Source organism: Vidua macroura, chromosome 1 (genome assembly GCF_024509145.1).
Source record: "Vidua macroura isolate BioBank_ID:100142 chromosome 1, ASM2450914v1, whole genome shotgun sequence".
NCBI lineage: Eukaryota > Metazoa > Chordata > Aves > Passeriformes > Viduidae > Vidua > Vidua macroura.
Genome location: NC_071571.1, coordinates 4,725,882 through 4,750,224, shown reverse-complemented (window position 1 = coordinate 4,750,224; position 24,343 = coordinate 4,725,882). Strand labels below are relative to the sequence as shown.

Genomic DNA, 24,343 nt, shown 5'->3' with positions numbered 1-24,343 from the left:
ACACAGGTCCCACCTCGAGTGCTGTGTCCGGCATTCAGGGACTGGAGCGGGTCCGGAGAAGGGAATGGAGCTGGGGAATGGTCTGAAGCACACGCCCTATACGGAGTGGCCGAGGGAGCTGAGGGTGTTTAATCTGGAGAAAAGGAAGCCAGGGGATACATTCTCTCTCTCTAAAACTCCCTCCTGACACGAGGTTGTAGGCAGGTGTGGGCTGGCCTCTTCTCCCAGGCAATAAATGATAGGGCAAGATGACAGAGTCTTAAACTCTGCTGGGTACGCTAAGGTTGGACATCAGGAAGAATTTTTTTTCACAGAAAGGATGATTACATTGGAATGGGCTTCCCCAGAGAGGTGGTGGAATCACCATTCCTGGAGCTGTTTAAGGAAAGACTGGATGTGGCACTCAGTTGAGATGGTGATGTTGGGTCACAGGCTGGACACGATGATCTCAGAGGATTTTTCCAACCTAACTGATTCTGCGATTCTCCTGCTGGGCTTTGTCCAAACATAGTGCCCTGCCCTCTGGAGTGGCCTGGACAGGGATCTGTGCTGTGTGTCAGGAGACACTATGCCAGAGAGAACACTAAATCTGTTTCATTCTATTCCTCCCAAATCACCCCCTGATGGCTACATTCCTGCCCAGGCCCCTAATACAACAAATGGTAGAATTGTTCATGTGGCCCTGACAGGCCTTATCTTCAAAATCACTTGGTTTTTTCTGCTTTTGGCAGAGCAACTTGCTCTTGTGTTCAATGTCTGTTTATTTCTCACCCAGTCGTGAACCCATCAACCCAGAGTGTTCAGAGATTTTACAGTATTGCAATTATTCTTTACAGAACGGGCCCAGTGGATCTCCAGTAGCAATAAATCCAGAACCATGTCCCATCTTTGGTGGTCAAAGTGTTCAGATCTGGGCTCCCCTCAGATGACAGCACAAATATGGCCATCTCCAAATTCCCAAACTCTTCCAGCAAGTACAACATTCTGCATAAAAATAAAATCCTAAAACTGGTTAGGGATCCATTTCAAACTGCTTTTGATACCAAGTACAAAACACAATTCTTGGCTATGAACTGAACATTTTTCAGCTTCCAAAAACAACAGGGTATGGCAAGGAAATTTTCAGGAGGAACACACTGCTTCTCCAAAATACTTCAAGATACACAGTAAAAGAACATCCTCTGCAGTCTCTATCTGTGGAGCTCTGTGGAAATGAGGAAGATAAAATATTCCAGTAGCAAAACTTTTAATTGCACAATGATTGGTGGGTTTGAAACTTTAAAAAAAAATGAAAAATAAGCATAAGAAATTTCAGTTCTGACTGAAAACACCTGCCACATAAACCACTGGCTCCAGATAGTAAGGAGAGGTGCTAATACACAACCTCCAAACACCCACATCCTGCAAGTGTCCCTGGGAATACCAGACAGGCAGATCCTCTGTTATTTTACCATGCCAAACGTGCATCTTTGGCTTGTTCAAGGTGATTAACCATTATCCAGGCACCCTCAGCAGCAAAACCTCCTGCTGAGCTCTCCTTCAGCCTTCAGCAAGCATCTTTCTTGCGAGAGAAGTAAAAATCTATCCCTCTGTCCTTGCGCTGCGCTGGTCCCCTCCTGCCCCTGGGATGGGGACTTCCTCCCTGTGGCAAATGACAAGGAACAGCGAGATATTTACTGATGCTGCAGAGTGGGTTTGCTCACAAAGCAGTGCTGACATCCAGGTGAATGTGCACATGGAACTTTTGCCTCCCAAGTTCACTCACAAAGGCAGGAAGGCCTGACAGGCACTGCTGTAGGCTGGGATTTAGGAAACCAGGGGTTCTGGTAAGGTGAGCTGGGAAAGTTGATCAAAATTGAACTGATTGAGAAGCTTTTTGGCTTCAAGTTTCATCACTGCCTCAAACTGGTGTCTCACGAAGGTGCTCCTGCAGAGTCCTTTCTCTCATCCCAGGAGGTTGCTAATCCAGGCCCTCCAACAGCATGGGTGAAGCAGAAGCTTTGCTTCCACAAAACTGTCCACTCATGGCAAAGGAATCTGGCCTAAAAATTTGGTACTGTACCTTGGGATTAAAACCTGAAATGGGGGCATGCTTCATTCTTCACTGACTTGGTGCAATACCTAAATTTGAGCCTCCACAAAGTATCCTCACTCAGGAGGAGGCAGGGTAGATGCATGTGGGAAAGGCAAAATGCTGAACACTCTTATAATACACAACCCTTGGTTACATCCATTTCCTTCCATACCCATCTCCTCCAAGAACAGCATCCCAGGCAGCAGATAAAAGCCTTGACATGTTGCAGGATCAAGAACTCATTCTGCCCCCATTTTAAAGGGAAGATATGCTCAAAAAGCAAAGTGCAAGGGGCAGTCTCCATATTTACGGGTCTTGCTGACTCCAGTTTGGACACACTCAAGCAGGAAGTTGGTTGTTTTTACTTCCACCTCCTGAACAGAAAGGACACTGGGTTGTTTCTCTTCTGTCCACCTGTAGTGGGGGATGGTCACACCAGTGGAGGTCCTGGAGAAACCCCATCTCTCTGGTGGGGCTGCCAGGGCATGGAAGGATGCTCAGAAGAACAAGCTGTGGCTAAGCCCTTCTGACTATACAAGGGACAGAGAAGCAGCAGCAATTTACATCCTTCACCACCGCGGGTAGGACAGACAGCTAAATAATCCTGGCTGCACAGTCCCTGCTGCAATGTAATGTGAGCTTGCATTAAAACAACTTTTTTCCCCCTTTACACCTGAGGAAGAAGAGCAGAACTCACAGAGACTGATGCAGAGCAGCCCCTGGAGCCCTCCCAACCCATCCCAGCCCTCCCAGTACTCACAGGCCCCTGGTGGATGTGTCGGCTCCACTCTGGGGCTGTCACCACTGGCTGTGGGTAGGTCTCACCTAGAGTTACTCCTGCCTGGGAGAGAGCAGCATTGCTCAGTGCCCAGGGGGTGTGGATGTCTGCTCCCTTTATGCCCTGCAGTTCTGGCACCCACAGCCGGACATAATCCCCCTGCAAACAGAACCAAAGGACAGGATCCATTCAGTGACAATCTCTAAGTGCTTCCCAGCAAGGCTCTTTCTCAATGGGAAAGAGAGGAGCCAGATTTCCAGGTAGAAAAGCTGGTGCTGTACAGCATCAGTTACCTCTGACAAGCCTTAGCCCCTCTTGCTAAATCCTCCACCCAGAATTAGTGCCTAAAGAGAGACCTGGATGCTGGAGCTCTTCTCCCATGCTCACACTGCAGGCACTGGAGGGAGGCAGAGGTGCATTTTCAGCACTGTTCACATGTCCTGTTTAGGACATCCTGAAATGAAGTCACCCCCAAGAAGTTTCCCGTGACTGAAGGAAAAAAGGATGGCTAGCTCAGCTGCACACTCTTGTGTTCCTGAATCTCTCCTATTAACTCTACTAGGACTAATTTCTGATTTCTTGTTAAATCCTGCCAGCTACAGTGCCAAAAGGCAACAGCACAGCCTGATGTGAAGCTAAGGAATAGCGTGGAAACAGGTAATCCAGTATGTCAATACTGGCTAAGCACAAGGAAAGGGCAATTTATCTGCTCCTACCATTTCACAGAGGATAGTCAGAGGAGTCACAGGTTTAATCTACTCTTCAGCACCTCTCAAGGAATGGTTCTGTCTCTCAGGTTACTCCTGAGTTCTCCAAGAAGCTGCTCTGTGCTCAGGGAAGCATCTGTGTGATGTTCTGATGGCATGTGGCTGTGACTTGGAAGAAATGGTGATGAAACACTTAACACACTGACCAGGGAGGGTGTGGGGACATCCCTGGGGACAGCAGCAGGTTAAATTACATTGTCCTGTACACACCAAGGAACCTGCCTGACTGCTGGCCAGGAGACACAAGAATTGGTTTTGTATCCACACAGCACATTGATCTCCTCTGCTCCCTGAAAACACAAGTCCTTCCTGCACTCATCCCTGTAAAACAGCCACACAAGACTTACATTCCCATCATAATCCAGGCCTTGTTTGATCATGTTGAACTTCCTGTTGTCCCGTGGGTCGTTGCCAATGCCAGCGCTGTATAACCAGTTGCCATAATTACTACAAACATCATAATCCACCTTGAGAAGAGAGGGAGAAAACTGTCAGAAGACATAGGCTGGCCCTTGGTCAATCTTCTCATCCATTCTTTAGCTCAGGGGGAAATTTCCTTGAATGGGCTTCACTCCAGCCAGACTGGGGTGGTCAGAGCTTCCCCATGTTGGTACAGGCATCTGGCTCAGAAAAGGACTGCATGGCTGCTTTTTAGTCTGGCATCAGCTTCCCAGACTACTTCAGTTCATGATCCTTCAGTCAGAAAACCGGTAAAAGTCCAACCAAAGCCTTTCTCAGTTTCCTTCCTTTTAAAGGAAAATCTTTCTCTTTCTGCCATCATTCGGCAGACTTCACAAGTAGCCCTAGCCCTAGCATTTGAATGCTCATATCCCAAAATAAAGTATTCAAATATGAGAGGAAACTATTTCTGACCAGTTACCCAGACACCACACACTGGCAAAATCATCTCTGCAAATCCTACTAGGCAGTTTGGAGAGAAGTCTACTCAGACTGTGCAGACAAACCACACAGTGTATATGAGGATGCAAACAATACAAACACTGCAGTTTTTTCCCATTGTCAAGTTATTCCTTCTCTAAACAAATAAAAAGCTCTCAAGGATGCTTATACACAATGGAGCAGGGCTTTTGGAACAAGCACTATTGAGAGCAGAACGTGATCCCATCTGAGTGCTCTTCGCTGGGCAGGGTGGCTTAAATCCAACTCCAGAACTTTTCCAGTTGTAGGACAATTCAAACCCTGCTCAGGAGGGGAGTGGCAGTGATAGCAAGGAGGGTTTGAGATCAGGGAGCATTCCTAGAGATGTCTGTGCTGCAAAAGCAGCAGCTGTGGCGGAAAGAGCTGGTTCAGTGCTGTTCTCTTCTCCCTTAACTGCAGCCACAGCAGCAACCAGTCCACAAAGAGATGTTTCCAAGATCTCAGCCACTCCTTGGAGTGAGGAGCTCAGTGTTCCAGGATGGCAGAAGGCTCAAGGAACGGGCTCTGTCAAGCTGCCCTTTCTCTGCAGAGCCAGTGAGTGCTGGGGTCAGGGTGAGCAGCAGCCAGCTCTGCTCCCTGTGCACCAGGCTTCCCCTTCCCAGCTCACTTCCTCCAGCTGGTGAGATAAGGAGGGAAGAAAGATGCCATTGGAGGCCTGATTGTGTGATTAACATGCAGGAAAGCATGTGTGGGAGGTGAGGGCAAATCCAAGGGGGCCTGGGGGAGGCAGGCTCATTTCCCCCCAGCCTTGCCCCTTCCTGGCATTCTCTTCTGTTTGTTTCTCTGCTTTTCCTTGGGGCCTGACCCTGGGAATGAAATCAATGAAGTCAGAGCTGAGATAGTCTCAGTTCAGGACACCAGTGGTCTCTGGCTTTACCCCTGGCTCCAGTGGGTTGCAGAGAGCTTGTGCCTCAGTTTCCCTGCCTGTGTGGTGTGGATGGCACACACAAACACTTGGTGGGCCTTTGCTGGCAGTACTGGAGATGAAATAGGCATTGCTTTCCTTTTTTTAGAGGCAAGTGAGATTTCAGTTTCAGTTCTGTATTGGCCTCTACCCTTCTACAGCCATGTCTTCCCCACCAAGCTGATGTCTCCTGTGTGCTGCAGAGCTGTGTGACACAAGATGGGACCAAAGGGCACAAGGATCAGCCTGTGCCACACCAACCTACAGTGGCCATCAGCATCTGGGGCTTCCCGAGGTGAAGGGGCCAGTGCTAAGTTCTGCTTCCAGCAAGGCAGGTATTCATATTCCATAGGAATAAATGTAGATAACACAGGCAGCATCTTTCTAGTGTGAGACCTTCCAGGTCTTCCTCACTTGTGGAATAGGACACACTTGTGGAAGGCTCTTGCTCTTATCTGTAAAAGCATCACTGCATGGAGCTCCCCAAAACCCCTTCCTGGAGGATCCTGATGTCCTGCACTGTGTTGTTGTCCAATCCCACTGCTGCTCACAGCACTGGCATGGGAGAGCACCCAGATTTTCCTCCTGCAGCCAATGCCATGTCAGAGCCCAAATCCAAGGAAGTTAAAAAAAATTACATTAAAAAAAAAAAAAAAGTCTCTTTTAATTGCAGATACTGGCAAGGCAACTGGTCTTCTCTGCCCATCCAGCATTCCAAGTGAGTGGAAAGTTTTCTGATTGCCAGTAGCCTCCTGTATCCCACAGATGAGACCTTTAATGTGAGGCTGATGTGAGTATTTGGCCTTTTTCAGTTAGTACCATGAGAATCCATGGGGACTGAAGTCAGAAAAGTGACCCACCTATTTAACAGAGCTCACACAGCTGCTGACTGATATATGAGAGAGGAATTGGTGCTCCAGTTGGCAGGGAGGCCTGTAACACCCCAGAATGAAGAAGGATGCCTCCAGCCAGGGTGGAGCTCTGTGGAAGCTGATCCAACTATTGTCCCTACTTGCCTGTGCTTGACTAGCTGGCTTCCCAGTCCACAGCCATCAATGCACAGACACTGTGCCAGCACACACGCCTTTTTATATTCTATTTCTGGGCTGCCCTCATCCCCAGCCTCTGGGGTGAGCAAATCAGAGCATTGGTAGCATAATTCATGTTTGAAAGTTTTGTCAAGTGCAACAGATCTCTGGCTAAAACCCTGCACAGAGGATCAAAGTTTACTGCAAACTTCCTAGCTGCATCTTTGTTGGTGGCAGCTCCACTGTGGCAAAATTCCTTTTACTTATGTGAGCTTTGGGAAGCTCTCACACTGCAAGAAGTATCTACACAGTATTTTATCGGCCTGAAAATTATTTATCATCACCTGTACCCTTTCTTATAAATCAGGGCTGTCCTCCTGTCTGTCATTAAACTCCAGGCACACAAAGGGCCCAGTCTTACCAGCAGGTATTCAAACCATTCTGCCCCCATCCTCCAGTCCAGCCCCAGGTCCTTGGTGAGGAAGCTGGCGACGTTCTGCCGCCCTCTGTTCGACATGAAGCCCGTGGCACTCAGCTCCCTCATGTTGGCATCCACAAAAGGAACCCCAGTTTTGCCCTCTGCAGAGATAAAACACAGCACTGGAGTATCAGGATGCTTTGAGGCACTCATAAACCAGCCTGTGGTCATGTATTCACAGCCATTTCCAAGGCAGTGCCAGTGCACAGCAGCAGGGAGAGATTTCAGTGTGGTTTAGCTGGAGTGCAGCCACTAAGATCCACTGGAAATTAAATTGGAGACATCATACTGAAAATTAAGGTGGAGACAAGTTTTGGCAAGAAGTAAAAAAAAAAAAAAGTACAGGAAAATCTCAGACTGGAAAAACAATCAGGTGGGTTGCAGGGAATTTTGCAGAGTAAAATAAATATGCAGACTATAGTAAGATGGGCCAGGAACAGAAAGATTCTTGACAGGTGACTAACAGAGGGATGTACTGGGCAAATCCCCCACGGTTAGTACCTGAAAAGTAGAGTTTGTCTGTTGTTAAGGAAAAGATTTACTGTGCCTGGATGATTTATTTTATCCTGTGTGCAAATGGGTACACGTGGCATTAACACAAAAAAAAAGATACACAGGTGAGTATTACACTGATTATAATACTTAAATCTGTTAGTCCCTCCAAGTGCTGAGATATTATGCTTGCTATTCACGTTACAACAACAAATTTATAACAGCTTAAGAAAAGGCAGCGGGATTACAAAAGATGTGATTTAGTCTAAATCTGTTGTAACCTTGTAACCAAAAGCAAACAGAACCAAACACAGCAGGCATGGCAATCTAGTATTGATAAGAAGGGCTGGTCAGCCTCTGTGTGACTAAACACAAAGAACCAGCAGGTCACAAACACTCCCTCCTGGGCAGGAAAATCCACCTGCAGTGCACCTCAGAAAGCAGGGTAACCCTGTGGGCTGCTCCTGTATGGGCTCAGTCTGGGAAGGGAAGCCACACACATTCATACCCTGGTGATGCCAGTTTAAATGCCAGCCCTGACCATGCTGGCAGGTCCCCTACAGAGACCTGAGTCAGTGTTAGGGCACACGTGAGCCCCAACAGACACGTGGAGAACAAAACACAGCCGGCCAAACCTGCGGTTTCTACTGACCTTTCCAACAGCTGAAGAGCTGAAGGTCCTTTTTCCAGGGGATGTCTTTACTTTGAAGCCCTGTGGAGGAAAATCATGACCTGCTGATGAAGAAATACTGACACAGGCAGTTACTCAGACCACAACACAGCCAGGGGAGCTTGGTTGACACAAGGAGTGAGGGTGAAACTCGGCCTCTCAGGGCCATTACAAACAAACCTTCTGCACAGGTTTAGAGATGATCCAGTCCCCCCCTCAAGTGTTGCAAAAGGGTGTCTTCTGCACATAGAGGGTGTTCAAGCCCTAATGGATTTTGTCTATTTGTTTTGCTGATGTTTCCTTTTTTTTTTTCCTTTTTTAATTAAAAAAGACTCAGACCTCACAAGTGGACAGCTCTGGCCCACGCTGGTATTTTCTTTTTCAGCTTTACTCCAGGACAAAGTTTATGTGAAATGTGTTTCTGTAGCAGCGACTACACCCAGAATTACCTGGCAGAAGCCCTGGGCAACACTTTGCCCCTGCAAATGGGATAGGAACAGATGAGGAGGATGATTTCATGTTTGCAGGATCCAGTGGCAATTACAGCCTTCTGTGCAATGGAGCAGAGGCAGCAGGGACAACTCAGCTCTAGCTACAAACATTCAAGATCAGGCTTCCAGTGCCATCAGAACAGCCACACAGGCCTGGCAGATGTGACACAGGCCCTGAAGAAAACGTGTCCCTGTGCAGCCACAGCTGGATGCCAGGTAGGCTGCCCTGGAGCATCTAAGCCAGTGCTGCATCACCTGCAGAGCAGCTCACCCAGCTCAGGCATCACCTGTAGGGCCTCCTGACACATGGACTGGGTATTTGTTGTAGCACTGAGTGCTCAGACCCCCATTTCACATGCACACTCCTGTCACTGGGGCTGGAGCCAAATTTCACTCTGATTCCTATGTAGTGCAGTATCTGGTTTCTTGGGATTCACCCTGCTGGGTCAGTTCCTGCTCTGTCCCAGGTCCTCTGGAAAACTCAGGCAAGCTTGAAGCCTGGATTCTGCTGAAAGGTGGAATGTCTCTGCAAACAGCATCTTCACTCTCCTTGTGCTGCTGTTTCCCACAGACAGGTGTCAATAATACTCCCTGTATCTAATCAGATTTGGGGATCAGTGTCCAGGACAATGGTGCTGAGGCACTTCTGTTCTATCAGAGTTCCCAGCAGCATCCCAGGGTGGTGACACAAGAACCATGAGAAGAACATTTGTACATCTTAATGCCAACAGCCTCTTGTCTTACTTTCCCTGTTGTAAGAGAGTCCCTTTCCCCCTAAATGTAGTGATCCATACACACCTCTTAATGAGAAAATCCTCCTGCCGTACTTCAGGGCCACAAACCGAAAGTAATCCCGCCACAGCAGTTCAAACAGGACCCTGAAACACAAAGCCAGCTCAGCATTTCACTGTGGCTCACATATGATTACTGAACAAGGATTTTGCTTCCATAAACCCACCATTAACACCGTGCACAAGCAGCCATTTCAGGGACCTTCCCTGTGACACCAGCTCTTTCCCCAAGGCTGCTTACCTGTCTTCCAGGGAAAGCAAACTCTGCATGAATCACCTGGGAAGCTTTCCTTAGCTCATGTGCAGGAGCAGAGTTTCAGGAAACATGTTCCTCCTCCATCCCTGCTGGGATGCAATTCTCCACAGAGCAGGGCGAGGGCCTGATTGAGCTTTACACTTCCGCAGGAATGAGCACATCAGCACATTCCTGAGAGCTTTGTGTTGATTTATTTGTCTTGATTTCAGCAATAACCTTTGCAAGAGACTCTAAGACACCTTTCAAAACTGGTTTACAGTGCTCCAGCCCATTAGATCAGATGCTAGGTCCACAGAAAAAAGGACAGTTTTATATAAAACTTTTATATAAAAAGAGCTTCTTATAAAATGATGGCACATCAGCCTCAGAGACCTGCTTCAACTCTATGCCATATGGGAAGCACTCTGCTCAGCTGATTTTTAGGCTGACAAGATCCTTCTGCATAATCTGGTTATGGAACAGAATCAGGGAATCAGTTAGGCTGGAAAAGACCTCTGAGACCATCCAGGCCCATCTATGACCAAACACCACAGTGTCAACCAGACCATGGCAGCGAGTCCAGTCTTTCCTTAAATACCTTCAGGGACAGTGACTCCACCACCTCCCTGGGAAATCCACTCCCATGTCTGATCACCCCTTCAGTGAAGAAATTCCTCCTAATGTCCAACCTGAACTGGACACTGTCCAAATCCTAAAAAGTAGTGTCATAACACTGAGGTTCAATGAGTCCCTCATGTGCAGCCACCATGACCTGCACTTCATTATACAATTGACTTCTTGGGAGCTTGACAGCTTCATTTTTATAATTACTGAACACTTTAAAATGCTAAAATCACCATGCCAGCTGCCAGCAGGCTGGCTGACTGTTAGATGGAAAACAGGAGTATGTTCATTTCTTGAAATCTGTCCTCTCTTAACTGTCTTTGAAGAAAAAAAAAAACAAAAAACAAACCAAACACTTCATGGGTGTTGGTATTTTATCTGTCATTTGAATTTTAATGAAACTGAGCATTTTGGCCAGAATGGTTGGCAGTGTTCTGCCTGTTCCTCACCAACCACTGTGCTGCTTGACATGTTGCAAATGTAACAAACCAAAATGAATATTTAGCTCTAGCGTTTGCACAGACATTACGGTTTGGGATTTTTCCCATCCAGGTCTAGAGTTAAGCCAGGTTCTAACAGGAACCTGTTTCTCAATCAGATCTCCAGGTTCTGATTCACAGTGTCTGGGCAGAGCTGAACAAGTTCAAGGCCAGCCCAGGGATGGATAAACTGAGAGGTGAGGAAGAGCACAGGTGACAAGGTGGGATGCATTAAACCCAATTCCCAGTGCCCTCTTCCCCTCTGCTCTGATGTGGTGGTCATGGCCAGGCAGCTGAGCAAACACAGAGCCACTTGCTGGACTTGTGGCCATGGGACCCTCAAACACCATGAGATTTGTACGAGTCACAGAGTCACTGAGACTTTTGGGCTCATATCCTCAGTCTGAGAAACCCTTTGGCTTTTATTTGTAAACTATTCCTCCTTCTCATTTAGCCCATAAGAACACAGAGATGGATGGTGCTGATTTGCTGAGATTGTTTTCAAAAATCATGAGCCACGGTTTCCCAGCAATAATAATGACAACTGGCATTGATAATCTTTACTTACAAAGTGCCTAAAGCCCCTGGGTGTCAAAGACAGACTAATAAATCTGTACTGAAAGAGAACTACACTGCAACCCAGAGGAACCAGCAGGCAGGCAAAGGAAAAACAAACATGAATTACAAAGAGAGTTAACAAATCACTCTCCTGTGCATGAAATACCAGGTTCCTTTTCAGAGGAAATAAGCCATGCTGATGGTGCAAAGACATACCAGTATGTGCTCTGATTTGCTGTTCTCTCTCTCTCATACTTCTGGATCTGCTCATAGATGTATCGAGGTGAGATGCAGCCCAGAGCCAGCCTGAAAGCAGAGCAATGATGTCCTGAATGCCACACAGGACTGACAGTTTGATGTCAGCTCAGAGGAAGGAGAGGGGCAGTTTTGTGGTTAGAGTTGCTGTCTAAAATATTTCTTTGGCTTCCAGTTCTGACCCTGACTTCCTAAATGGCTTTAGTCAAGGTGTAACTTCTCTGCAACTCTTCAAGAGAGAAAATTCTCTTCCAAGAATCAAGATCCTCTCCTTCCTGGGGTATGACTGTTACAGGAGTCTCCCAGCTGTGGAGACAAATAATTTTACTCAAGTTGGACAAGTTTTGTCTAAATGATTTAACAAACCCAATGACACATTCAGAAAAGAATCTCAAATGTCAGCCTCTGCACTACATGTCCTACCTGTCCTTTTACCACAAACGTCCTTATCCCATGCCCAGGGCTCCTTTTCCTGCAGAACCTCAGTGGCTCCTTTGAGCAACCACAGAAGGCAAGTGACTGCTGAAAATCTGAGCCCTGTCAGGAAAACTAGGGAACCAAACCCTGCTCTGGCATTTCAACCCACTGGGCTCCTTCCATTTGTTCCAAATCAGGGCTGTTGCAAGACAGGAAAGACTCCAACTCCATAACACAGAGTAATAAAGAACAACTTTTACCTTGCTTTTCCTAGAAATGCATTTTACTTCCATTTCCACTACAGCTTGTGGAAACACTGGATGTTCTAATGAATTGTGGAAAACAGAAAGAAGGACTTTGAAGAGTTTTTCCTTAATTGCTCACCAGCTCTAAAGGCCAGTATGAGATGGGAATGACTGGCTGCAACCTGAACTGCTCTGATTTTGATTATGTGACAGGGGAACATTTTGGGGCAGGCAGATCAGGACTGTTTGCTCTGAGCAAATGGCCAGCTTGGAAAAACTCAAGTGGAGGCCACAAATAACAAACATCCACAGAGCCAGCAGTCCTGGGATCCCAAAGTGCCACCAGATGGAGCCATCCACTGCAACCATCACAGCGCAAAACTCGTTGGAAACAAATCCTGACCTGCAACAGCCTCAGAAATTTGGTTCTCATTGCAATTCTGTTGGGAGAATCCAGATGCTCTCAGCTTAGGCTGAACTGGGTTCTGCTGCTGCTTCAATTCCAGTCCGGAATTAACTCTGCCTCTTCCAGCACCAGGAACTAAAGCCCCTAATTAAAAACCAAAATATTTACCCGCACAAAAGATCCTTTCCAACAGGAATAATCAGAAGGGTCTCTTCACCCCGCAGAATGGCAGTGAGGTGGGGTGACCTGCCCCAGACTATGCAGGAAACCAGGATTAGGCTGAGTTTTGCTACAGCCCTACCAACACACTGAAGCTGTGCTGCTTCCCTGCCTTTCCCTTCCCACACAAAGCAGCACAAAGCCAAAGGCTTTGGTGAGTCCCTTCTGCTCCCTGTCCACACTCTGCTCCCAGCACAAACAGCTCTTGGCACAGTTCTGCCTCACTGCAGCAGTTCCAGGGAAGTGCAGCCTCAGAGCTGCTCTACCACAATAAAAAGGGCCAAAGGAACCACACCTAGACCCCTACCCATGCCCAGCAGCACTCAGCACACAGGTAACATCTGTTTGGGATGGAAGCAGAAAAGGATTTTCAAGTCTCAACAAAAACCTTTACCATGGTGCGAATTTCGTTGAGTAATCCATTCCCACCAGCCCATTCCGAGTCTCCTTGTAAGAAGCAACCAGATTCTGTGAGAGCAAAAGAAGAAAAAGTTTTAATACTTTACAAGCAACCTGCTAAATGTTCTTTCCTTCTGGAGCCAGAGCAATCTGGCAGGGCTGGGCTCCCTCTCATGGCTGCCCGCAAGGATTGCACAGCTGCCCAATTCCTGCCTCCAGCACACAGGCATGAATCAGGCCAGCAGTCTTCATTACAGCTCTGGGGTGTGTCACAAGCTGTGCTCCCTGCTTCAGCCTACAGCTCGTTTCTCTCTACAAGCACCGTGCACCTGGCCCTGCTGCTCCCTGCCCATTCCCATCTGATTCTGGATCAAAAACCCACTGAAAAGCACCAGTGGAACTGGCAGCCTTGTGGCTGCTTGCCTGGGGGTTATAGAATCAGTGTCACAGCTCCCAACACTCAGCTGCAGAAACTCTGACCGCTGTTGCTTCTGTGCCCCACACATTTACAGCAGGAGGCAGATCTTGCATGTTCTGAGCATTCCATGGACAATGCAGGTGACGTAGGGAAGACCAATCTCTCTTTGATCACCTTCACTGCACATGTTACAGTTGCTAAAGGGCTGTTGTAGCTCACTGGGGAAGACAATATTTGCATTATAAAAAAAGAAGGAACGGGTTTTCCAGCTCTGATTATATTAATGCCTGACCAAGAGCAAAAGCTACACACACTTGTACATATTTTGGTTGGGATGGAGTTAATTTTCTTCACTGCAGCTAATCTGGGGTTGTTTTGGATTTGTGTTGAAACCAGTGCAGAGAGCACACCAATGTTTTCCTTACTGCTGAGCAGAGCTCACACAGCCTCAAGGCCTTTTCTGCTTCTCTCACCACCCCACCCTGAGTAGGTTGGGGATACACGAGGATTTGGAAGAGGACACAGCTGGGACAGCTGACCCCAGCTGACCCAAGGGGAATTCTAGACCATATGATATCATGCTCAGCATATAAAGTCAGGATGTTTGGAGTGATGCCATTTGTATTCCCAAGTAACTGTGATGAAGCCCTGCTTTCTAGGGGATGGCTGAACACCTGCCCACTGGTGGGAAGAATTAAATTAATCCTTACCTTGCTTTGCTTGTGCAAACAGCTTTTGGTTTCCCCCATTAAATGGTCTTTAACTCAACATGTGACTTTTCTCACTTTAATCCATCTGAATCTCTCCTCCATCTCACTGGCAGGAACTGAGGGAGCAGCTGCTGTAGGAACTGTAGGGCTGAGCTGCCTTATGGGGTTAAACCAGGACAATGCTCCCCAAAAGCAAAGGAATGCAGGAATTTGGGAAACTGAAGCTGAAAGGATGCCCCGGAGGCTGCCCCAGTGAGGCACTGGGAACACCACACTTTTAACCCATCTCAGCTGGAGAGGTGCTCCCTCCTTTATCCAGAAAACTGCTTGGGGTCTGATGCTGTTGGAAATCAGCACATGTACCTTTGAATTCAGACACGGCAAATTTAAGTTCCTCAAACTAGACCAGAAAGAAGTTCAAAAACTCTCTGACAACATGCAGTCAGCAGGAGCTTCACTCCACCAAAGCAAGGAAACCAACAGTAGCTGTCATTACTGGCTACAAGATTTTAAACCAGACTACACAAACCTCCTACTATTTATAACTGCAGGCAGAACTTGGGTTGGTTGTTCCTCACCCCAGCTGCAATTCCAGCCCTTCAGGCCACTTTTCACTCCTCCAAAACAGAGAAGCTACATTGCTGATGATGTGGGACATGAGCATAGAAGGAGCAAATCAAGGTAAAGCAGCTAAAAAATTTTGTCCCAAGTCCCAGAAGTTAATGGAAAAAAATACTTCAGAGAGATGGCCAGTAAACTAGGTTCCTAAGTATTTGGCTTACATTTCCCAGTCCCAGAGGACTTCTTTTTGGTCTAGTTTGTCTCTCTGAAAAACTGAAATAATGCTAATTCCCTCCTTTGTGAAGTTTTATACGGGAGCTAAGGAAACATTATTAGGAAGTGAAATTGCAGCCTCACCCATTTGCATGGCCATGTGTACAAGGGGGAGGATGTAGGCAAGGAAATGTAGGAGTTACCGTGTCCCAAAAATAATATTGCAGCCTCATTAAAGCCTGGGTCTCTCCTCCACTGCACGGGAAGGCTGTTCGGGGATCAGCCACGGGATCTGCCACAGAAAACACCAACACCTTGTTACCCCCTGGGAAAGCATCTCGCAGGCAGGGAGCTTAAAATCCAGGCATGCTCAGCAGTGGGGATGTCTGCTTTGGGGGGCATAAAAGATTATGTGGTCTTCCTTTAAAATAAGGGTCATATCAAACATATTAAAAATCACTAAGGATGTTTCCTACCCAGGTGCAGGGTAGGAAATTCCCATACAAGGATTTTACCTGCATTTGCAGTGTGAGTGAACTGAGGCTTAGTGACAGTTTGAAGGGCAACCACTGCTTTTGTGTTTTGGTTCTCAGCAAGAGACATATCATAGAATCACAGAATGGTTTGGGCTGGAAGGGACATTAAAGATCATCCAGATCCAACCTCCTGCCATGGGCAGGGACACCTTCCTCTATCCCAAGTTGCTCCAAGCCCTGTTCAGCCTGGCCTTGAAGACTTCCAGGGATGGCACATCCATAATTTCTCTGGGCAACCTGTGCCAGGGCCTCATCGGCATCACAGGGAAGAATTTCTTCCTCACATCTAATCTAAATCTATTATCTTTTAATTTGAAGACAAGTATCTAACTAACCCTGCAACTACAGACAGATGCTTCTACAGCACCTCCCAGACTGAAAGGGCCATGATAATCCAGTCATCCTTAGGGACATTTCATGTATCTCTCAACCAATAGTTGCCTCTGCATTTTTACAAAAAGGTATTTTTTTCTGTGACAGAATATAATATGCACTGCACGATGTTTGGTTTGTACTAACCATCAGAGCTCAAGTGCAGCCAGCACAGGTACCTGATTCAGCCTGGCTGAACATCTGGGAGTCTGGAGCAGCAGGAGATTATTTACTTTGTAAACCACGTTTTTCAAAACAGACCTGAGTAGGATATTTTTAAGAACAGAATCTAAGCAGGATTTCATTAGAGCAACTTCCAAATTCAGTTTCCTCACCCTTCTGCCCAAAATCCTCCATTGTAGGGATACTCCCTTCTTCTAGCCCTGGAGCCAGGGGCTTTAGCTGATCTGCCATCCGCAGGGTTGGCCGGACCTTGGCCCCGGATTCCAGCGCTTTTCGGAAGTGGGTGTAGACATCAGGTAACCTGCACAGATGGGAGCAGCCAGGTCACTGCCCTGGCCCTCCACACGCCACACACCCCTTCCTCAGGAGCAGGATTAGCATTCCAGGCTGTCCTCTCACGTTTGTGATGCCTGCTTGAACACTGCCAGGCACGACAAGGGCAGATGCCCCCGGGGATAACAGCCACCAGAAGCTCAGTCCTTTGCCCAGTTTCTTTCTGCTTCTGATGCAAATTGTGCCTTTTCAATTTAAGGTGTGCCCTGGTGGGGGAATCCCTGAGAGCCAGATTTATCTCACCTAACTTCTGATTAACACAGCTGATGTCAGTGTAAAAATCTACATCCCCCTGGTGCCTTCTCAGTCAAAGGAGAAAAACAGGCATTTTCATGGCCTGACTTGTCTGCCCTTATTATACACATTTGCTACAGAATACCATGAATCACTCAACTCCATCAACCACACTTCAGGTGACTACTGAGGGAGCAGTGAAGAGTACACACACCAAGGAGGGGCTGGAAATAAATAATCTCTCAGGTCCCTTCCAACCCAAACCTTTTAATGGTTCTATAAAGTTGCTTCAGGTGAAGTTTAGATTGGATATCAGGAAAAGTTTCTTCAGAGAAAGGGTGATCAGGCTGGAACAAGCTGTCCAGGGAAGGGGTGAAGTCAGTGTCCCTGGCAGATTTAATAGATGTGCAGATGTGGCATTGAAGGATGTGATTTACTGGTGGGCTTGGCTTAGTTAATGGTTTGATTTGATGATCTGAGAGGTCTTTTCCAGTTCCTTAATAAATGGTCAAACACACACCTTGGCTTTATACATACAGAAGCATAAATCCTACTAGCGCAGAGGGCTTGAACGTGCCGCTTCCCCTTTGTGTGCCTGAGCATGATGGCACTGCTCCATAAAAGCACAAACAGATGGACTAACAGGTCCTTTCCCTGTGGGACCAGAGGACTGGGAGCCCTCCTGAGTGAGAAACAAATGGCACAGTGGAGGGGTGATACCACAGAGCAGCCCACCTGTCAATAGGCCTGAAGGGAAGATCATCCCGATGATACAGCGTGGAGCCCCAAAATGTCTGAATCTTCACCCCGTGCTGCCTACACACCTGGCACAGCCCCTTCTCCACATCCAGCTCCTCCTGCGTGGCCTAGGGAGAACCAAAGAGTGAGGCCAGGGCTGCACAAATGCAGCTCCCACATGCACAAAGACCCTGGTCCCTGGTCTTGCCCTCCTCATGCTTCTCCACATTGCCTCTCACTCAGGGATTCCCCATCCCAGGAACTACCCAGTTCCCCCGAGGTTAACAACACCACAGCCAAGAAAGGCTCTGAACACACAGGATCTGCATCACCACTTGGTCATGGAAGAAACCTTCACTGCATGATTTTATTTTTTAACTGTGTCACTCGAGTATTTCCCTTACCTCTTCATGGAAAACCACAGCAGTGACAGAGCCCAGCTGAGCAATCAGATCACAGACCACATCTTCCGGCTTCCCCTTCCTCACAACCAGGGTACTAAAATACAAAATATTGGCCTGAAATAGGTTTGATGTTATTGTTAATTATGTGCACAAGAGGCCATCATCCCAGCCCAGGCAGGCACTCATGTCCAAGTTTTCTATGGAGCACAAACAGTGTGTGGAGGCAGACAGAAAGGATTTGATCAGCCTGCATTTTTTAGGAGCCCCTGAACAGAGTTTGTAAGCCTCTGGGGCTTAGTTTGTGTCAAACACATTTCTGCCACTCTGGATGCCTTAGAAAGGATGACTGGGCACAAAGCCAGGCTGTTACCTAAAAGTGAATCTGTTCATCCTCACACACTAAAGAGATTCAAGAGCTGGCTGATCCACCTTGTCCAAGTTCCTCAGAGAGTCCCTGGAAATATTCAAGGTCACACTGAACAGGGCTCTGAACATGATCTGGTTGAAAATGTCCCCTGCTCATTACAGGGGGACTGGACTAGATGGCCCTTAAAGCTCCCTTCCAACCCAAACTACTCTATGACTCCATGATCTTTTGCTCTGCAAAGCCAGATATTATCTGGCAGTGGATTCTTCAGGCCCTGGTCTACCCCAGTGATGGTTCTAAAGGCATCATAAACAAGGATATCTGAGTCCAGAGACTGGTTTAGTGGGACAGAGCATAAGGAAATGTTACTCTCCAGTCTCAGAAGCCAGGCTCCATTTTGGTCTGTCTCAAGCTAATTCCCAGGGAAAGCTCTCCAGGAAGGCTCCTGGCCACAGTGGCTGCTGTAATTGCCCACATCTCAAAATTCTACCGTTCACGTCTCCCACTGTCAGCACTCTGGGCAAAGCACTCAAGGCCGACACTGATCAGGGGTACCTGAGACAGCAAAACCCACGTGGCACAGAGCCTGGATGGCTCTTTGTCCCCCGTGCCGGTGACCACAGCAGGGGCTACACACGGGACCCTACAGTATCTAACAGAAGGGCTGTGGCTCTCTGAAATATCTCTGAAATCAGCCACCACCGGAGCCCAGAGCACCCGACACGATCCGAGTCACAGCACAGGTACGTGCTGAAAGAGGGTAGGAAAATAGAAATGTATGTGGTATTTGCACGGTGCTTTCTCAACTACCTTCCTTTTTTCTTGAGCGTTTCCCTCAGATCCTTCACACTTTCCAGCAAAAACCTGAGCCTGTGGGGGCCGGTCTTCGGCAAGCTGTAGCAGTGGGTGCCCAGGTAGTGCCGCGGGTCGAAGCAGTAGAGGGGAATCACGAAATCTGCGTTGTGCTGAGCCCAGTGGAGCACCTGGAAACACAAAGAGAGCCGTGAGAGCTCCCGGGGCGGGACGCAGGAGAATCCCTCCCCATCCTGCCCAACAGCAGGGCTGTTCCTACAGAAACCCGCGGCGGTCCCTACCTGGTTGTCGTGGGCGCGCAGGTCGCAGCGCAGCAGGCAGATGGCCGTGCCCGCTGTCCCCGACATTCTCACTCCCTGTGGCCTCTCCCACCTCGCCCGGGCCGGCTCCGTGCCCCTCTGCCCGGCCCCTCATCCCGCCCCGCCGGGGAGGAGCCGTCCTGCTCCGGGTCCCCGTGTCCGCCCCCAGCGCATCCCGCGGGACGGGCACGTCCCGCCCCGCATCCCTGGAGGGCAGCGGGACCGCGATGAGTTCGCTTCCCTCGGTCTGCGGTCCCCCTGCGTCTCAGCAGAGCCCTGCCCCGGCCGGTCGCTCTTATTGCTGGGTGGTTTTTTTAACCTCTTTATGTTTCAAAATCTCTTTATCTTTCACACAACAGCGCCAGGGAACCGCCTCGCTCCGCGCTGCAGCGCAGCCCCGCTGTGCTGAGGCTCAGCCACGGTGACAGCGACCCTGTGCTGAGGTCGGTGACACCGAGCCTCGCCCTGCTCTGACAGTGTTGATCCTTTAAATGCCACCGCTGCGATGTGATGGCCACTAGCACAGGAACCAGCTTTGCAGAGAGCTTGTCACCTGCTGACCGACAAAAGGCGAGCTGTAGATTAGCAATATTTAATGTACTTGGTTCTCAGCACTGACAAAAGTGGCTGAAGTGAAAAGGTTTTGCCTCATCCTATGGCTTCCATCAGCTGACATTGGGCACCAGTGGTCACACATCCCTTACTCACTGAATTGTCCCTCAGGATCCTTTTATTTTTTCATTCAGCTACTCTCATAAGAGGAAACCGAGCACAGGAACTGCCTGCTCAAGGAAGCAGTGGAGTCACCATCCTTAGGGACACATCTTAGTGGTGGATGTGGCAGTGCTGGGTTAATGGTTTTACTCGAGGTCCTTTCCAACTTAAACGATTCTGTGATTCTATGAAATGCCTGGTTTATGAGTTCTCCAGCCACCTGCTTCCCTTGTGTAACTCCACTGATTACAATGGAGAAGGGGTTAACACGTTGCAGCAAGGAGCTGGTGATGATTCAGGATCCAGGTTTACAGCAATGAGTTGCTGCAGCTCATTTAAGTACCTGAATTGCTGAAGTGGAGCTTTTGGTGAAGCCACATGGACTCTGACCAGCTGACCAGAGATTAAATGTGGTGCCCAGACCCCAGTGGGTCCTGGGGAGTCCTGGCTTCATGTCCATCTCCTCCAGGCCTGGTGGTGTGCTCTGCATGCAGCCTGGCTGTGGGAAGTGAAGTGGTTCCCTGTGTAACCCACATGACACATCATCTCCTGATCCCTTCTCTGTGCACCAGGGGCTCCTTTTCCTGGCTCAGCAGCTGCAGCCCATTGAGAACCAGTGACTCATCCCAGAGGGCTCATGTTTGGTAAAAGAAAAGAGGAGCCAAAACTTTGGCTCACGCCCAAGGAAAACACTGCTGTCGGATTGCAATGCTTAGAAGACAACACGTCTCTTTATCATATTAGAAATAATGAAAAAAACACAGTTTATAAATCTTCCCTGTTTGCCTTTGCCTTCATTTGGACGAGGACAAACAGTGCAGTTGGCTTTGCTTTTGTTTGCAGTCAGGCTTCCCCCACAGGGTCTTGGTTGACATTAAGCTGGGCCAAGTCTGGCAGTGCTGACATCCTCTCACAGCTTACTCAGAGCTGCGAGAGAGCCACCCACGTGCACTGCAACGCCAAGAGCCTCATCAAAAGGGTGTGCAAAAAAAGGGGTGCCCTGCTGCCTGCAAAGTGGGCATTTCCCTTCCCACTGGCAAGGAAGGCTTGTTTCCACTAAACACACACCTCTGCAACATAACACTAAGAGATTTGAAACTCCTGATGTGACAGTGAGGAAAGAAAAGTGGGTTTAACAGCGAGTCTCTGCCAGCTTTCGATTTGTGTTAGAAAAGGTGTGAGGTGTCCAACACTGGCAGCAAGAGCAGCACAACAGACTCTGCACCCACACAGCTGTTGGATGTGGTGATCCAGGCAGCAAGAGTGGGCAGGAAAAACAGATGTCTGTGACATTCACATTTTCTGGACAGACAGACATAATTCTGTTTCTCAGGATTTCTTGGAGAAGCACAGAGAGAAAAAGAGAAAACAATCTCTGTCTCTGCTCCTTTGTTTTCCCCATGTGGAATGTGGTTTGGAGATTGTTTACCTGCAGTGATTGCTGGGTTGGATTCTGGTGAAGGTTGTTTGGGTTCAGTGACCAATGGATCCAGCTGTGGCTCAGACTCTCAGCAGAGTCACGAGTTTGTCAGTTGATAGGTAAGTAAGAAGTAAGTATGTAAATAGTATAGTATCTCTTTAAATAGTCTATTAATGTAATATAGTATAGTTTTAATAAAGCTATCCTTCAGCCTTCTGAGCTGGAGCCAGACATCAGCATTTCTTCCCAGATCCGGGGTTCACCGCATTTTACTAGAGATGTCCATAAGGGATGGGCAGTTTGCTCAGGCCCAGAACCCAGATTTATACCCAACAGCCTTTCTGTCACATGGCTGGAGGTTTGTTTCATTTCTTTTGCACTCTTGTAGGAGAGTACACATCCTGTTGCACACTCAAGCCAGTGCTTCCTAAAACAGTGCTGATCACATCCACTCTGGATTCTACCCTGAGAAAAAGGATAGGTTTGTTTTTTTTTTTTTTTACTTACACAGTTTCTTCTCTTCAGATTTTGTAAGTACATCTGCCTAGTCCCTGCTTCTGTGAGACCTTATGAAATCATCCTCTGAAAATAAGTGTAACAAGTGTGTTTGGGAAAAGCAGCGTGGGCAGGAGTACTTTGTTCTAAAATTAGAAACCAGGAGACCTGGCATTGTGAACTGCAGGCCTGCCAGTCTCCTTGCCTGGATTTTCCATTCAGATGAACACAGTCAATGAGAACAAAAGCTTTCTTTTTTTCCCCACTGACACCTGTCTCTTTACTCCAGGATGGTGTTCCAGCTTTCCATTCTCCCTTTGGGAAGCAGGGAAGCATTACTTGCTTGCAATACCAGGAATCTCTATGCCAATATGAGGGAACAAGCTGCCCACTGTCATTTTTGTTCTTCTAAGCATCCTCCAAGAACCAGCTCCTTTCCTGGAGTCCTGAAGTTAGGCAGTTCATGGGACCTGGGAGGAAGTCTGTGAGCTTTGACAAAGTTACACAAGGGACCTGTAATAGAAGAATTGGATATCAATGTGAACAGTAGCATGCGAGCTCTTTGTTTCTCAGAGAAAACCCTCTGGGATTACAGGTCATGGACAGACCCCAACTTCCAAGTCAATAATCATTCAGCAGTCCTTCTCCCCTGGCTTCTTTTGGTGTCCTTTTGCACTCATTAAAGCCATTTATGGTCTCTTGTTTATTCCTGGTGTTGAGTGTGACAGTCAGAACTGCCTGTCGTACCCATCCTGGCTAACAGAGTCAGAGCATTGTACCTCATCACCCCTGCAGTAATGTCACCTTTTATGGCTTTTGCTGAACAAGTACAGAAATATCTTAGAAATATAGCCAGTTTTGTGACATTTTTCTTTTCCTTTCCTCTCCTTCCCTCCCCTCCCATGTTCACAAGCACCTGTGCCCAATTTCATTCATGATGTGTACCCACCATCTTAATTCAGATGGTGTTTCACCTGTCAAAAGCAGAAATTGGCCTGAAAATTTTCCTTTTTCTTTTTGGAAGCAAATCCCAACTGTTGATCCTTTCAAGTCTCTGCGAGAATGACGCGTTTGCATTTAGCTGGTCATGCATGAAAAGTCTGACATCGTTATTTGATGTTTTACTGATTCTCCCTCCGAGCCCTTCACAGAATCTTGAATCATGTCCTTGTTAGCTGTTTTCATAAAAGCATAAAAGCTCTAGGATCAACACAGAGTGCAGCTCTGCTCAGGGGCAGACCAGAGATTCTGTTACAGTCCTGTTGCATCCAAGCATGTGCTCTAAAGGCTATTTGACTATGACAAGCACAGTTTGAGTAGTATGATAAATCCTATCCACCAAACACCTCTCTCTTTTCATGCATGTCTGATACTGCACCTAGATCTATCTTTCAGCTTTTGGAACCATTAGTAACAGTGACAACCTGCTCTTAATGCCAATTTCCTTCCAGAGACAATGCTTTGATGTTTGAACTGCAAAAGGCTTGGCACTCTCTTCCCTGGTGGAAGCAGAAGGACATTGCCCTGCTCCAAGGGTTCAGTTCTCTGCCTGCAGAAATGCAGCCACTCTTTCTACGGGTCAAAGGCTTTTCCCTGATGCCATTTGTCATTCTGGTTTGGAGGGGTCTTGCCATCAGAGACAGTGCAGGGACTGTCTGGCCTTGGTTCTGCTATGATCGTCCTTGTAGGAAAACATAGACACCAACTGCTCTTTGTAGTTCAGCTTGTGACCACTACTCATTAAATCTGTCATTTCCTCTTCTGCCTTTCAGCAGTGTTTCCTCCATCAGGAACCTAATGACCCTCTGCAAGCTCTCATCCACCTACAATTACTGGACCTGTGTAAGCTTTGCCAAGTGGCTTAAATACTGTTTAGTCTCCGGTGTCAGCTGCTGCTCATGGCTGGCACACAGGTTTGCAACACATTCTCACCTGGCTTTTATTATATCCTCAAAATACCAGAAAAAAATATCCACCCAGGCAAAGGATCAGACATTCCCCACTGCAACTGAAGTAGCTTAATATCAGTGGAGTGTACTCACATCCTTGGCTGATGGAATTCAACAGAGCTAACCAAGGATTTACTTCAACCCTCAGCTGACAAAAAAATATCTCTGTTCAAGAGGCTTTTAAAGTGGAAAAAAAAAAAAAAGCAGCTGTGGTTTTGTGGTCACAACTAGACCTAGGAACACAGGATGTCTGTGTTGTTTTCTGCTCCATGCTTCTCCCTGTGTTCTTGGAATGGATCATTTGAACCCTGTGCCTACAGCAGAATTTCTTCTGC

At 47.6% G+C, this 24,343-nt stretch overlaps 1 protein-coding gene across 2 annotated transcripts; it reads right to left on the bottom strand.

Moving 5' to 3' along the window:
* Positions 1–613: 613 nt before the first annotated feature.
* Positions 614–19,483, bottom strand: LOC128818755 (cryptochrome DASH-like). 2 transcript variants are annotated; one of them, XM_053998343.1, is made up of 14 exons: positions 19,413–19,483; positions 19,129–19,301; positions 17,952–18,045; positions 17,545–17,675; positions 16,395–16,543; positions 15,355–15,443; positions 13,245–13,318; positions 11,525–11,614; positions 9,420–9,499; positions 8,113–8,172; positions 6,912–7,069; positions 3,967–4,086; positions 2,835–3,011; positions 614–1,642 (listed from the first exon to the last, which is right to left on the bottom strand). In XM_053998343.1, the coding sequence occupies exons 1-14, from the start codon at positions 19,476–19,478 to the stop codon at positions 1,547–1,549; spliced, it is 1,557 nt and encodes a 518-aa protein (XP_053854318.1). In that variant the 5' UTR covers positions 19,479–19,483; the 3' UTR covers positions 614–1,546. The 2 variants fall into 2 exon arrangements, with proteins under 2 accessions (XP_053854318.1, XP_053854325.1); XM_053998350.1 differs by lacking the exon at positions 2,835–3,011.
* Between the last annotated feature and the right edge of the window lie 4,860 nt (positions 19,484–24,343).

What these genes read in the sequence shown, in the direction of transcription:
- LOC128818755 (XM_053998343.1), bottom strand. Translation starts at nt 19,478, where the DNA reads ATGTCGGGGACAGCGGGCACGGCCATCTGCCTGCTGCGCTGCGACCTG. An exon ending in AATATTATTTTTGGGACACG is followed by an intron (nt 13,319 to 15,354) that starts GTAACTCCTACA and finishes TTGCTCTCACAG; the next exon opens with AATCTGGTTGCTTCTTACAA. An exon ending in TCAACGAAATTCGCACCATG is followed by an intron (nt 11,615 to 13,244) that starts GTAAAGGTTTTT and finishes CTCTGCTTTCAG; the next exon opens with GCTGGCTCTGGGCTGCATCT.